The sequence below is a fragment of the Acipenser ruthenus genome, chromosome 22 (genome assembly GCF_902713425.1).
Source record: "Acipenser ruthenus chromosome 22, fAciRut3.2 maternal haplotype, whole genome shotgun sequence".
In the NCBI taxonomy this organism is placed as follows: Eukaryota; Metazoa; Chordata; class Actinopteri; order Acipenseriformes; family Acipenseridae; genus Acipenser; species Acipenser ruthenus.
In genome coordinates, this window is record NC_081210.1 from 27,141,081 (window position 1) to 27,156,781 (window position 15,701).

General features: G+C 38.8%; 1 protein-coding gene across 2 annotated transcripts; it reads right to left on the bottom strand.

Moving 5' to 3' along the window:
• Positions 1–1,361: 1,361 nt before the first annotated feature.
• On the bottom strand, positions 1,362–14,297 carry LOC117431142 (leucine--tRNA ligase, cytoplasmic-like). Of its 2 annotated transcripts, XM_058996321.1 has the most exons (32): positions 13,878–13,981; positions 13,606–13,718; positions 13,189–13,276; positions 12,773–12,853; positions 12,515–12,655; positions 12,090–12,251; positions 11,887–11,999; positions 11,591–11,654; positions 11,330–11,397; positions 10,838–11,063; positions 10,619–10,706; positions 10,345–10,421; positions 9,953–10,006; positions 9,552–9,692; positions 9,137–9,214; positions 8,742–8,827; positions 8,483–8,548; positions 8,238–8,320; positions 7,866–8,004; positions 7,531–7,743; positions 7,098–7,155; positions 6,926–6,989; positions 6,170–6,353; positions 5,915–6,005; positions 5,123–5,263; positions 4,728–4,868; positions 4,215–4,323; positions 3,952–4,064; positions 3,753–3,857; positions 3,234–3,329; positions 2,647–2,779; positions 1,362–2,206 (listed from the first exon to the last, which is right to left on the bottom strand). In XM_058996321.1, the coding sequence occupies exons 1-32, from the start codon at positions 13,884–13,886 to the stop codon at positions 2,001–2,003; spliced, it is 3,531 nt and encodes a 1,176-aa protein (XP_058852304.1). In that variant the 5' UTR covers positions 13,887–13,981; the 3' UTR covers positions 1,362–2,000. The 2 variants fall into 2 exon arrangements, with proteins under 2 accessions (XP_058852304.1, XP_058852303.1); XM_058996320.1 differs by lacking the exons at positions 1,362–2,206; positions 2,647–2,779; positions 3,234–3,329; positions 3,753–3,857; positions 13,878–13,981 and adding an exon at positions 14,153–14,297 and having other exon boundaries at positions 3,992–4,323.
• Between the last annotated feature and the right edge of the window lie 1,404 nt (positions 14,298–15,701).

Sequence of the window (15,701 nt, forward strand, 5' to 3'; positions counted from 1 at the left end):
AACGTAGATCCGGGGAGCAGCGGCAGACACAAGCACTCCCCATACTGATGAGAGAGGTTCAGTTCTAAACAGGCAGGACACATGGTACCGACACCTAAAAACAAAGACCAAACTTAAAATCATGCCTTGACATTGTACAGTAATGGCAGTAATCTCATGCTACTTTGTTTGATGCCTGCATGTAACTGCGGACTGCTTTTGTAAGTCTGCATCTTGGAAATGTATAGGATGTTCTTGAAACAAGAGGATTCTTCTCAGTGAGATGGTTGTCTGGTTAATTAAAATCTTAGTAATACTAATGCCTGCTATTTGTTTACAGCGATTGGTACAAAGCACAAAAACAAGTGGCGACTTCTCAGTCTATTTCAGTGCCACAGTACCTACTCATTGGCAAACACATGGGGCTATTCTAAAAATGCAGAGATGTTTACTAAGACAGCCCCATTTCACACCAACACACTTCAGAAGAGTTGGAAGGAAACCTGACCATATGTTTTATAACAGAAAGCAGACACAGCCTATACTATAGGAAAAACAGAGACCAGTGTAAAAACTCACAGTCTTGTCACTGCAGAAGTCAAAGAGGCCCGTACTCCAATCTCCCCCAGTCTGAGTGATGGTGGTCACAGTTGTCGTGGTGACACCAAGACCAGGCTGCGTGACTACAGGTAGTTCTGTCATGTCTTTGTTAACAATTAAAAACCCATTCAGTTTAATTGATAGATAGATAGATAAATAAATAAATAAATACACACAATTCACACAATAGTTATTGTTATTAACCATAATATACATTTAGCAAAGGCATTTCAATTTGACATGCTTTAGTCAATTATGACCAAGCTGAAAATCGCAAACCTCCTTTTTCACAATAGAAGACTTTAACTTACTTTGTTACAACTCCAGAGAGGTAAGCAAGTAAGACCACCTAAAAGTTTCAGCATAGAACAGAAAACGCATAGAAGCCCTAAAAGAAATATACTGATAATGTCCCCTAGAAGGATGTGGTAGAAGAGATAGCAGCTTCCAAGCTGAGCTGGTCCTATATATGGCAGCAGCAGATAACACGTTCTCTTTCTAAAGCTGTCCCAGGAACAATTCAGATCAAAAGGCCTCTGCTGCAATTTATACTAGCTTACCTTCATTAGTTGGCCCCAAATAGCTGGTAATTATTGGAAATTTGGAACATGCAAAACATAGTATATACAGTATTATCATGTCAAAACACCTTTTTTTATTTGCTAGTTATTTTGTATAAACATAAGTGTTATACCAGGCACCAGATATCATCTCCTTTTACGGCACCAACAACGCCTGCCCGAAAAACAAAACAGGATTTCAAATTTGACAAAATAAGCCAATGCTTTAAAACTTTTTTATTATGTTAACTACAATCCAAATGGTACAGTTAATTAGTACAGTGTGAAGAAACGCCATTTGCAAGCATAAACAATGCGTTACATTATAGTTAAGACAGAAAATAGCCAGGGATTGTATTGTATTACTTTTAATAGAACAGGGTAAGCCCTTTTACATGTTTTCATGTTTATATTTTTTAAACAAGGATGTAGTCATCTTAATATTGTGTGTACAGTGGGAACACATATCATACTAGCGTGAGGCACAAGATGTAAGACCACACTTTCAGAATCCAAGGACCTGTAAACTTGACGTTTGCCATTAATAAAAAGCCACATGACTTATCTGCCTGTGTTCAGAACACTGAAAACAGGAAGATAAGGGGGAACAGAAATGCACAAGTGTGGATTTTCCATGGAAATGACTCGCACTATGGCTTTTTAACCATCAAAAACAAAAACCTCCAAGTTTCTTCGAAAACCTGAAGATTTCAAGACCTTTTTAGACTCCCTTTCCCTCAAGATTCTGCCCTTCTGATTTGCGGATTTCTATTGCACGTACCTCTATCATCCATAATCCTAACCATTCACCACCCCCTTTCTCACTGTCACCAGGCCCAAACTGTATACCATTTACCATGATTACTGAACCAGGTAAACTAGAGTGTCTCCAATGTCCACCTTTAGCCCATTATCAGCAATGTGAACCTTCTTGGCATTAAGATCTATGTGGAAGGTAGATTTCTCAGAGATGACCTTCTTTCCTTGCTCTTCTTTCCCAAGTACTGGCACTCTGCGGGGTCCAAGCACCGGGTCCTCATATCGCATCAGCTTCACTCTCTGCAAGTCTGCAACGTTGAAAATGAAAACTGTTCTCACACGGTATTGCAGACCTATCAATCTAGAAATGCAGGGGAGCAAGTGTGTACTCAAAGGAAGGAGAATGGCATCTCTGATGGAAAGGGTTTTAAACATGAAGTAAAAAAGGATATGTGAAAAAGAAATGATATCATGGGTATGGTCTGTGGCAAGAATGTGGCAGTGAAACAGTTCGTTTATACAGGACAACGTCGGTATTGGAGCTAGGTGAAATAATTATATAGTCTGTATGGTAGGAAAAACCAATGAAATGTTCATAAATGGTTACAAATAGATGAAGTTATTTGCTATATAACATACAGTATATTACTGTGACTTCGCTCAAGTCAATGTTCTCCTCCTCCTCCTCCTCCTCCTCCTCCTCCCCCCCACCCCCACCCCCACCCCCCCCACCTCCCCACCTCCCCACCTTTAATAGCTCTTTCCACTTTCATCAGCCGTCTGATAATGCTGTCCTTGGTATCACCCTGCCGGACGTCAATCTTGGAGGAGAAATACCCATTTGCAGGCTGGGGATTCACCAAGAACACAGAAACACCAGGCTGTCGGATACAAGAGGATACAGGTCACCAACAATGTGTTTTTTCTTCTTCTTTTTGTTATTTTCTGCACGAGAACAAATTTTGAAGAAAATCTCATTTAAGCGTTTTGAATATGTTTCAATTAAAATGTACTTTCTCTAGCATGGCATGGTGTAGTGTTAACATTTACAACAACTTACATCCACCAACATAGTACCAAGCCTACATACAGTAAATCAGGCTTCGGTATTTTTTCCATGGGACCATGTTGAAATAACTCTGCAGGATTAGGATCGTAAACCACAAAACAATTCAGTTTTAAACCACAACTTGTGTTTGAAATAAGACAGAATTCATCACGACACAAACATAATCCTGACACTGGTAGATCTGTGTGTTCTTTTTAGTATATGTTAAATAAAAACAGCAATTGATAATACATGAAAAAATGTTCTACACAGAGTGCTGCTCTTACCTCAGATCTGAAGACAGAGTATGGTTTTCCAGGACAGCACTCCTCCTTCACTTTATCATCTGCCTCGGATGCAAAAATCACATCTATCTGGTCCAACTGCAAGAACAGGTCACACTTGTTTGCAATGTAATGCAGTATTTGACGTTTAATATATAATATATTCCTAGGTTTCTTTTAAAAATGTGGTTAATAATAATTCATGCTGCACAAACTGATTATTCGGATTGGCCTCTCCCCATAAATCTGGTGCTTGCAATCTCTGGATTTGTGTGGAATACTGTTCCACAGCAAGCAACAGAATTCCAAGTAGCTGTTTCTTTACTTCCTTCACTTTCACTGGTAAAATCAGACCAATCAGCACCAATGACAGTCACCCGATTTTCAGCACCTGATTTCTGTGGAGAGCTCGATCCGAATAAATCAGTTTGAGCAGCTCTAATAACAACCACCACCACCATAATAATGACCAGAACAACAATATAGCAACATGTATCAGATCAATACAACAATGTCAATTACCTCAAGTGAGTTTGTCAAATAAACTATGTTCTCCAACAAGACAGCACGTTCATCAAACTCCAGTTCAAGGTCTAAGACCCGAGCTCCGTTCTTCTCCAGGTTTTCCTGCAGAACAAAAAAAAAAAAACCAGACCCAGCCTTAGTTTTTGCATTTTTAAATTTTCTTTACTATAATCTTTGAAAAAGCACAGAACTTCACCTTAATCATTGCTACAAAAGGCATCAACCTCTTCATGTACTTCTTCAGCTCGGGCAAAGCACTGAGTTCACTGGCAATCACCTTATTCTCTGGAAGCTGTCCGTTGTTTGCCTAAAAGGTAAAAAAAATATATATAATAAATCAGTTAAAACATCACCTAACAATTTGCCCTTAGCTATAGTAATTCAAGGACAAACAACACAAAGTTTAAAGAGCTTGATAAAAACTCTTGAAATGAATGGAGGCGTGAAGAGTACTTTCCTTGTAGTGTTTCCGCAGCAGGGTCAGGGTGGTGTGCTGCCAGGGTGGGTAGTTCTTGGCCACATACGTGGTGCAGTGGGATGGTTTCTGCTGTGGTTTATTATCTCCTTTCTGTTTAGTTACATAACAAAAACGACTTCATTTCACCAAAGCCAAGAAAAAACAATCCTACATTTTCCTTTGCGGTCTCATTTGCAATCATGTTATACTATAGGCATAGCCACCTTGAATACTTGTGTAAATAAAATGCATCTTTAGATTTTGCCATCTTTAAAATATACAGTGAGATAAACACTTATCATCCTTAAAAGTAAGATTGTTTGCTGTAATGTAGCTGTACTCTGTTACATTAAAGCTGTCCTAAAGTCACATTTGACTGCAGATTTGTAAAAAAGGACAATATATCCATTGCTGAAAAATTGTAAAACCAGGCTGAAAAGAGTTTAAGCAAGAGTACGATCCAATAGGATTTCACACACTGTTGCAAGTGACCGACAGAGTTTGCCCTTCGTTACCTTTCCCTTGGCAGGAGCCATGTAGCCTTTCAAGCGCAGCCGCAGATCATGGGCAGTTTCCATTAGATACTGAGAGGACCGGATCAGGATCTCATCAACTGGGCCAGAAACAGGCCAGGAGGCTTTCATTAGAGAGCCCGTCTGGGAGGAAGACCAAGCGATATATTACTGTTGGGCTGAAACAGAAGCACTGGCAGTACAGCGCTGGGGCACTTCATTATGTTGCTCCTTCCAGAACGATTTGTCAAGCTGATGGTTTTCAAGGACTGCAAAATAAAGCTACCATCTATATTTAAAACCAAAAACATAGAGGTACATAGACAACCACTGTTAATAATAGGAGGCGGTAAGTTAATGTAAGTAATATATGCACTGCCATGCCCTATTACTCTTACCTTTCCAAGCAGAGACCAGGTGTATTCACACAGGTGAGGGCAGATAGGTGCCAGCAGCAGAGTTTGATTTTCAATAAACTGGAACACTAAGTCCTTATGCATTCCTTCAATAGCAAGTTCACGGTACTTGTCCTTCGCTGCCTACAATATAAAGACGCATTACTATGTGGCAATTATTATTATTTATTATTTGTTTATTTAGCAGACGCCTTTATCCAAGGCGACTTACAGAGACTCGGGTGTGTGAACTATGCATCAGCTGCAGAGTCACTTACAATTACGTCTCACCCGAAAGACGGAGCACAAGGAGGTTAAGTGACTTGCTCAGGGTCACACAATGAGTCAGTGGCTGAGCCGGGATTTGAACCGGGGACCTTCTGGTTACAAGCCCTTTTCTTTAACCACTGAACCACACAGCCTCCTATAATTAATTACAATTAATTACAACATGTGCACGTACATTTGACCGCCATCACAATGGTAACAGTAAAATATACGAATCATTTCATAGTTTCAAAAGGGTTACTGTATATACCCCAAGACTGTTTTGATTGTACTAATACAACTGTGTGTAAATAGTGCAAAAAACGTGCATGTACATATTAACATTATTTTCTATATCAACTCAATGACGTTTACAGGATCCTGCTTAAAATGCTCTTTTGTCAGGATGGCTGGTAATTGAATACATTAGTGTTTGTATACATGTAACTGCTTATCCTGTATAATACTGTACAATTAAAATACATTGGTAAATACAAATTGCATTGAATTCATTAAAGAAAGAAATACCTGAAATTCAAAGAATCCAGCTTTCAGAGCTTCTTTAAACATCATCTTCTCATAATGCTGATCAGTTTTGATAATGCCGGCGTTCATTTCACTGCACAAGGCAAAGTGAAATGACAATCAAAACAGTAATTCATCTCTGAACCACACAGATAAACAAACAAACAAACAGTCTCAACCCGATCCCCAGCCTCCACATGAGACTTACAAAAGAGCACTGTATTCAAATTAATAACAGCATTCTGCACGCTTTGCTACCTGGCAAAAACTCTGTCGTTGAAGGTGTTGGCTGGGCCGCTCCTCAGGCTGTCCTGATTGGCGATCATCTCCTTCACCCACTCCACCCAGGTGTAGAGGCGGAGAATGCCAGCGTCGGCCATGGCTTCCACAAAGTTAGCATCCTCCACAGTGTCGCCAGCATCGGCAAGAGCCAGCCGCATTCCTGGATGAAACAAGGGACAGCTGGCACTTAACCTTCACTTGCTGAGGCTGGGTTAAAGTCAAAATGAACCACCTAAACGTATGTTTGACATTTTTCTTTGTCACAGTTAACATCTGTTAAATATTTCAGATTCATAAATAGTTACTGTTTGCAGGAGTGCCACTGCTTGACGGAGAAGGTCTACAATGTGTTGATGCTTTTTATTAATCTATCAAAATGTCAGTTCCCACAAATCCCAACTGTGTCCCTTCATCCAAAATACATTCAGTATTTAATGAAATGTAGAAGGCATGTATTGAGGAGCCCCCTCTGTTTGAGAAAACCCAAATAGAACACAGTTAAAATAGCCCATCATTGATAAACCAAACTCATTGTGAGCTCACAAAACATGCCCAACTAAAACTAGCAAGCAGCACCAATTAAAATGCTCGTCATCACAGTGATAATTAACCTCAGCAGAAATGTGTTCTGAATGATACATTTACAAGTTACATTAATGAGTTTTGATAGCAAGAAACTTACACTTCCTAAAATCTCAGACAGAACTCCAACGAGACATGAGCATAACTTACCATCAGCAGAAAACTTGTTGACAGCCTCACTTAAAGTGAGAAAGTTACCAGTAGATTTTGACATCTGGTAAATACAAAAAGAAAAATCAATAATCTGTTACTGTTCTTTCTGAATAGTAACAGATTTCAAAGGCTCCTACATAAGTAATAGCTAAGAAAAGCAACAATATACCTTTTCTGAGTTCAGTAAAAGATGTCCATTGGCTCTTACTGCTACAGGCCACTTTCCACTGCAAGTGAAAGGTGAAACACAACAGTTAATGTGCAATTTAAAATAATAATGAAAAAGGCCTCCACAGTCACCTACAATGTACTATATACACAGTATTATTATTAAGGAGTCATTTAGCAAATGCTATTAGTAAAGTATGCATCACAACTGCTGCTGCACTTACAATAGGACTTCGGTTTTACGTCTCATCCGAAGGACGGAGCACAAGGAGGTGTGAAGTAGTTTTAGATAATGATCCTTACTATTTTTAGCCCAACAAATTAAAAAAAATGACATCCATTTCATTAATATGCTAATATACCAATATACTAGTAATATAACAGTTAACATGCAGGAGTGTACGTGTGTGCCCATCGTCAGCACTGATACCAACCTGTCCTCGGGCCACATAGCAACATGATTGTAGAGATAGTAGGAGAGGTGGTTGGGTACAAGATCTTTGCCAGAGACTCGAACATCCACGGGATACCAGTACTCAAACTCCTGCCTCAGCTTCTGCAGGCTCTGTTTGGGGATTGTGCTCGTGGGCATGGGAGAATTCTTAAAGAAAATGTAATTCCACACTTCTTTAGTCATCTGCTCTGGTCTGTTTAAAAGAAGGAAAAAAATATATTATATATAAAGCCAATCTGAATTTTCTTATATCCAAAGTGAAAATACTCCATTGCCTCAAGATTCTTTTAGTTTAATTTTTTAAACAAATCGTACTTGATTCCTAGTGGAGATGGTGCTTGCCCATTAAGAACACCACCTTGGAGAAGATGAGCCACTGTGTAATAGGCCATATAAATCGTGGAGTCGGAGAGAGACTCGATCAGCCACTGTTCATCCCACGGCAATCGAGTACCTGCAATGGGAAGAATCTACATTTACGTTGCTTGCTATGCATAGGGAAAAATACAGTGTCAAAGCTGACCTTTTATTACTGGGAAAAGACTTGCAACTGATGTTTTTGTTCATTTCTACAAACAGACCTAATATATATATATATATATATATATATATATATATATATATATATATATATATATATATATATACACACACATACACACACACACACACACACAGACACCTTACCCAAGCCATATGTCCTGGAGCAGGCATGTTCTTGCAGCCACGCCAGTGTAGCTTCAAAATTCTTCCTCGTCTCATCACAGAATCTGGATTGAATGAAAAGTACATAATGTATCAATGGCCTGGTTAACTCACAATGTGATTAGTTAGAAAATGGTACCTGAAAACACCACGGGGACAAAAAAGGGAAGCTAAAGGAATTCTCTCCTTAGTTTTAGTGCCGTGTTCAGAACTGAAACTACACTCACGTTTCTAGAGATTTCAGAGAGTTTGATGCTGCTTCTTTCCAGTTCTTGTCACCATAATCCAAGTACCTGCCAACAAATAAATAGGTTTAATAATCGATTCCTGGGATCAACTTGATAACAAATGTAATTATGAATAATTTCCAACTGAAGTCATGCTGCGTTCTGCACTCATTAAACCCCCAACAATAAGAGCAATGACCCTTCTCTTCTCCAATTAAGCTTTTGACTGCCAAAGGCTTTGAGAAGCTGGAATGCTTACCACTGGTCACAGAGAGCCACCACACACTCGTCTGCTGATCTGGACATCACCTGCTTTTCTGGCTCCATGTAGATTAAGGCTTCACCCTTTAAAGTTTAAGGATTTGGGTAATGTGTATGTATACCATGAAAGACTACACTACCACATTCAAATGATTTGTTCAACTACCTTAAAAGTATTGAATGAAAACCAGTAAATTACTATAATTCATAAGCTGGGTATCTAAAGTAAGAATAATAGTGAAGACTTGAATAACAAAAAATACCAGATTCGTCAATGCAAAGAAATCTAAAATCCAAAAGGGAATTATTGAAATATCCAGTGATGACATCAGTTCACGGGTAACCGTTTGATTTAATACAAATCATATGGATCAAGTGAAACAACATATTTACATTATCAACCATCTTCTTTTGAATTGGTTTCTTGACATCTTGAACTTTCTGCCCCTTGTATCCGTCCACCAGCATTATCTGAAGGAAAAAACAAAACAAAACAAAACATTGACCACTAATAATACAAAAACCTGTTTGGGTACAATATTCACAGTAGGGTACTGTAAAATAACTTAACAAATAATCTTCAATAAAATGGTAAGCAAATAAAAAGTAATAGAAATGTCAAAAACCATTGTAACTACATTTGGTTCCAGACTGAATCTGTGTTCGATCTGGAGCATTTCAAATCTCAGTGCTCTTGAGCAGGTATATGGAAACAAAGCAATAGTGGTATTTAATATAACCCACAACCAAAATGTCTAAAGATGCTCAGGAATGCTTACAAATATCCACATTCACTAGTTAAACTTACTCCTTCATAAAATCCCTTGAGGTAAACCATCTCCTTGGCTTCTGCCAGCTTCTCCCTGTCGTTCTGGCTCTGAATCTTCAGCTCGTCACACACTTGGGGAGCAGACAGATTCCCATAGCCTGGGATTTCAATTATAGGCACCTGGATACATATTAACAGACCCAGGTTAACAGCACATCCATTCATGGGACCACCTCTATTTAAAATACTGTACTTACTATTCAAATAAAACATTATCGTGGTGTATATTCCATGAGGATTTTGCATACAAGACAAAGGACAAATACAATTTTAAAAAGACAAATCAGGAACACATCTTGTACTAAGCCTGTATGAAATACCATATTATCTAAATGGCAAGAATACAGTATTTACATTGAATCACACCTAGTTAAACTTACTGGTTCAAAAGGCAGGACCATCTCATCTTTGATCCCATATTTCTCCCTCAATGCCTGCAAAGGAAACCCCCATAAACAACATCAGGAACCCCTACTTGTATCGTCTGTTGTACAAACAAACACTTGCATTGCTTCCCTAAATGTTCATTTTCATAACAGCAGTGTAAGTAAACGTGAATATGTAGAGTCGTTTTGGTTAGTTCCAATATCAATCTCCGATTGGACAGTGCATTGACCAGAATGTAAATAAGAATTTCTTAAAATATATTTCAGAGGAAAAAAAAAGATTTCCAGAAGTAGCAAAGGTCATTTGTAGACATTTTGATGCAGACTGTGTGTAATATAAAACTTGGTAAGATTGGATCATTCTACTACAGCACAGGACACGTTACCTGTTTCTTTTTCAAATCTCGAAGTGCTGCAATATCATCAGGGGCATCAGAGGGAACACTAGTGACCACTCCCGTGCCTAGAAAAAAACAATGGAGTCAGTAAAGTCCCACGGAACAAGCACACTCACCTACACCATTATTTAACTGCAAATGCAGTTCTGTGTTTGTTAGGGTTAGGGTTACACAATGTTTCTCAAAGTCCGCATGTTGTGTTTTCTGGCGGATAGACCCCCAGCACTTAAATGAAATTCAAGGCAAGCAACATATACTGTACCTTTGTCTTCCTTAATCGTGAGCATTGGCAGAGCATAGATGATTTTGTAGGATGTCAGAGGAGCACTTAGTGCACAACCAAGAATATCCTGAAAAGAAGTTGAAAAAAATAATTTGATACCACCACATACAACTAATTCTATTAAACAAAGCTGAAAATACCCTTTGAAATCATTGGTTAGCTGACATGCAGCAAGATATAGCCAAAGACTTGTTCTACCTCTCCAAACAGCTCCATCACCGAAGGTACCACCCCGTTCTCTTTGGTGAAACCTTGGTAGGACATGTTCCTGGCAGATCTCCGAGTGCTGATGAAAATGTCCCCATTTGCCGTCTCAAAGGCAATGTACTTCATGTCAGGTCTGACCCAGCAGTTTGTTTGTCCAAACATGGTCTCCGGTCTGAGAGTAGCAGCTACCAAATAAATGGCTCTGCCTTTAAGACCGCTAATCAAAACATAAAATAAATTAAGATTAAAACAGCAATTCTGCAGGTCACAAGTTAGATGAGTTCAGTGGTTCATAGTGAGCTAATAACACCTAATTATCATCCAGCCACTGAAGTACTAAACCAAAAAGTGCCTTTTGTTTAGCAAGGTCACCTTTACTTTGGCATAATCACCTTGACAAATTAGCGAGGCAAGGCCTATTTCAGCTGTTTATCACAGAACTTAAACAAAAAAAACCCCTGACACATTAGTGTACATCAGTACCTTAGCTTTGAAGGAAAGGGTTCAACCATCTTCATTTTAATTAAAGTATATTCCTGAGGACCAACTCCCTGTGAAGAGAAAGTAAATTAACAGTTAAAATCCAGGAGAAATATGCAGAACAAGCTGCTTGAGTTAGGAAGGATCTGGGTCTGCTCCTGGAAGATCTTATTGATGTATCTTATCATTGCACTGAGCAAATGGGTGAAGCAAAAAGACAACTCAACCTTTTTATAATTAGGTTCTTTACAGACTTCTGCTTACCTCTCCTGTTTGTCTGTCATGGTCCATACAAGGCTGACCATCCTTTGGTGAATAAATGGTATATCTGCAAAGATTAAATACAAGATTTCTCAAAGCACTTCACAAAAACAAAATGGTTTATTATCTTCTATATATCTGGTTTATTATAAAAAATGCTAACTTTGAATATTTCAGAAACATAATTAATAATTAGGATGAAATAATAAATGAACATTAAAAACAGTGACAAAGTGGCATTGTTCCAACTTCAATTCTCATGGCACTTCCACGTGGATTACATTAAGAGATATTTTTACCTCTTTCCAAACTTGATTTTCTTTCTTTCCTTAAGGCTCTCAAACTGCCACCTGACAAAGGAGTCATAAAATGGGTTGACATCAGTTGTAATAAAGGAGCGACGCCAATCCACCTGCAATGAAATCCCATGGATGATTAAAGGGGAAACAAAGAGTATGTGGTTCCTAAGTGGTTAACTCCTCATAGGTCAGTGGCGAATTACCTTGACCCCCATGCTCTTCATGTCTTGAACAGCCAGCGGAGGGAAGTATCCAAGCCAGTATTCAGCCTCAGCAAACTGGACAATCTCCTCATCGGACAGGCCCAAGGACCTCATGATGTCCCACTGAAACTTTGCACCTCCAGACTTTGCAGCAGCTTTACTCTGCAAATATCATTAAACAGATCAGCAATGCCATGCAAGACTCTGCAAAACACTCATACAGGTAGTTTTTAGGAAGATCATTTTACATGCTTACTCTAAGCTCAAAGACCACTGCCAACTGCTAATCTTTTTTTTCTTCTTTCAATGTGAAAGATTGATCCGCCCCCCCAACAGTAAGCATTGTATATATTTATAAATCATAGTGCTGGGGCACATTTTAAATATTAACCTCTACTCAGGTGTCTTGGTGAGATATGCCATACCTTCTTGCCTTTTGCTTTGTCCTTGATGACAATTTCCTCTGCCTCTTTCTTAACTGGAGTCTCCTCCTCCTCTTCTTCATCTGGGAACTGTGGTGGGCAGCCGTAAAGTTCCAACTCTCTCTTCAACTTGTCAGCACAAGCCTGAAGAATAATTGCAGGAAGTAATTATTACCATAATACTGGCAACACCTACATAAAGTCTTTGGATAATACAATAATAAAGCCATTGGAACCAGCAGGAGAAAATAAACAACTCACTTTGATGGGCATCCCAGTACAATGCAATCCGAAGGGAAAGAGACAATGCTTTCCTTTCAAGCGCTGGTATCCCACTGCAAACTACAGAAAGAGAAATGTCAGTGCTAAAACATGACCAAACACATTTCAACTGTAGACATGCCTTCAAGTCCTGCATATTTAAACAGAGAAATGTATGCAGCTTGTGGCTGAAATTAGAGTGACAGGGGTTCTGTACCAAATATACTGCTCAGGTGTCTTTCAAGCACATTAAACTTCACATAAAAGCAATATGCCTTCAGTTTAAGGCACTCCTGACTCTATAACATATGTACTTGCATTGACGGCTTCAGTATTTAGATCCAATGAATGACAGGGCTAAGCACGCTGGTCAGTGAATTCTAAAACGTACCTTTTAATAACTATTAACTACTTACCTCACACTTGGAAAGTGAGAACGTGTGCCCAAGATGCAAACGTCCATTCATGTACGGATAAGGAAATGTGACAAAGTACTTGTTCTTACTGTGGAGAGACAGGAAGGATCAGACATTTTAGATTAACTGATGAGAGACATATACTTTAAAGGTCTGACTGAGCAGTGTGTGATATGTTTAGATGTTCAGCTCAGGGTACAAAATCAGGACCTCTATTCAAGCAGTTTCCTGGAGGCCCGATCTTAAGACAGGAACCTATTGTGTGCATGGCTATCATTGCGGATATGGGCTGCCTATAACAAATGCTTTACCCACTTTTTACAACTGTGCAGAACCTTAAGTAGTTTCAAGTTGTCAGTCTCCACAGACAGCCGCAGAGATGCGCATCGCTAGTCATTACACTTTTCAGTAACTCACCTTTCTCCTCCGCTGGCTGCATCAGCTTCAAACACTTTCTCCTCATCCCATTTCTGCTGGACTTCTTTCTCAATCTTTTTTATGAAGTCGACTTTTGCTGTTCCTTTGCGCTCCTAAAGTGGGAAAAAAAGGACAAACCTTACAATAATAAACAAATACGCATAATATCTTTTGAAGGTAAAAATACTAAAGTTTGAAATATGAGTTTTGCATTTATGCATGCTGGTGTTGGGGCGGAAGCAAAAAATAAATATGTTCTGTTTGACGTTTACTTCTGACATCGGCACGGTACAAATGGAAAGAAGACGTCAGTGTGCACCACGCCACATATCCGAGTAATCTTAAGATTTATCTCACGATGTACGGTACGTTGACTCAGTCTTTTCCATGTGTGCAAGACAACAGGCTGCCAGCAATGGTCGTACATTGTCAGCAGTACACAGCCAGGCATTGCTTGCGAGTTGCACATGGGCATGCGGTATTGTTGTTTAAAACTTGTAATTAAATAAACTAAAATGAATAAGATACAAGTATGACATAAACTCACCGTCATGTTAAACAGGTTTCCAGTTTACGTTTTCAAAGTTCAGAAATATAACAATAAACGTCAAAAATTGTACGATACTAACTCCACCTGCTTTCAGACGTCACTTCCCGATGACGACACCGGTTCGGAGGAGGAGTGAGACCCAACTCATGTACTACATGCTAGGAGTTGTAGTTTATACCCAGACCCTGTCCATCTACAAGCATCAAATGGTGCACAGAAAGTCTCCAAAAGTCTTACAGAATCGTAAAGCATTGTTCCTAGTGTTTTGCATTTACAGTGAATTGCTGACAGTATTGCTTTTGTGACCTACGACGAAGTCTTAGGGGAAAAAAAACTGCAAAACCCAGAGTGCAAAGGGACACTAAACTTAAAGTGATCAAATGTGATATGCATAACATGTCGTGGCAAAGCCTTACATCAGCCAAATGAACTGAGCTCCGCCATCAAATGAAAACGAACATTGATGTCAGAAACGTCAGATACTTTTAAAACTAACCGGAAAGGATCATATATAAAACACATTGAAAACGATTGCGTTCCTCCAAATCGCATAAATATTTCACCTAACTCCTCAACCCAATCCCTAAAGCTAAGCAAACCTGTTGCCTATGCTAATGTAAGACATCCATTGCATAGTTTTTAAGAAATTCACATCGTCAATGACAGCGGCTATGGCGGGGTTATATAACACCACCCCTGATTCAGCCTGTCCAGTTTTAATATCTTCAGGAAGCTGCCTGCAATAAGCAGGACAGGGCAGTCCAGACTGAGATGAAGCACCCTACCCTTGTCCTCCCTTAGCTTTTGACAGTTGTGTAACATCAAAGTAAAGAGAAGACACTTTTACAAATGTACTCAATCAGGCTTTGTGTCCTGTTCAAAAGAAAGTCCATGTGTTTAATATGTTCGGAAGCTGTATTAGTTTGGGGTAGACTTTAATCCTGTCTGCTTACCACACTAAGACTTTCTATACAGACTACCTAACCTAAATTAACATTCAGTAGTCCACGATTAGTGCTGGGGTCTGTGAAACCACATGTTAGAGTTCTATTTATTTATTTATTTTTAATAATTCTAGACGATACCTAATTTACATATGGTCAGTTTTTTCGTTAAAAAGATTACATGGTGCATACATAATAACTGCAAATGGAATGGTAAAATAACAGTTTTTAAAGTTTCCAAATTATATAAAATCCCTGAAACTGAGAAAAGAAACAATCATATTAAAAAAAAAACAAAAAAAACATGTATAGTGTTTTTTGTTTTAGTCGGTTATTTTTTTAAAAAAATGCTACTTTCTGTCTATTTTGTTTATTACGTTACTGTATTATGCTGGAGGCGAACAACAAACAAACACACAGGTGCTACAGTTGTAATTAAAACCACACATAATGTCTAAAGCAGGACTTCAATTTGATCACTTCTAAAAGCAATGGAAAAAATCCCTGCACCATTACCATATACACTCTGGTGTAATCGAGTGATTTTTAATTCAAAAGCACCGTCAACCTTACGATCTGTTGCGGTCGACATCTCCCGCCTA

Excerpts from the sequence above, each read along its gene's own strand:
- LOC117431142 (XM_058996321.1), bottom strand. Across the intron at positions 10,007-10,344 it reads GAGATTTGAAAAAGAAACAG|GCATTGAGGGAGAAATATGG; the intron begins GTAACGTGTCCT and ends TTTCCTTTGCAG. Across the intron at positions 8,005-8,237 it reads CTCCAGGACATATGGCTTGG|GTACTCGATTGCCGTGGGAT; the intron begins GTAAGGTGTCTG and ends TTCCCATTGCAG.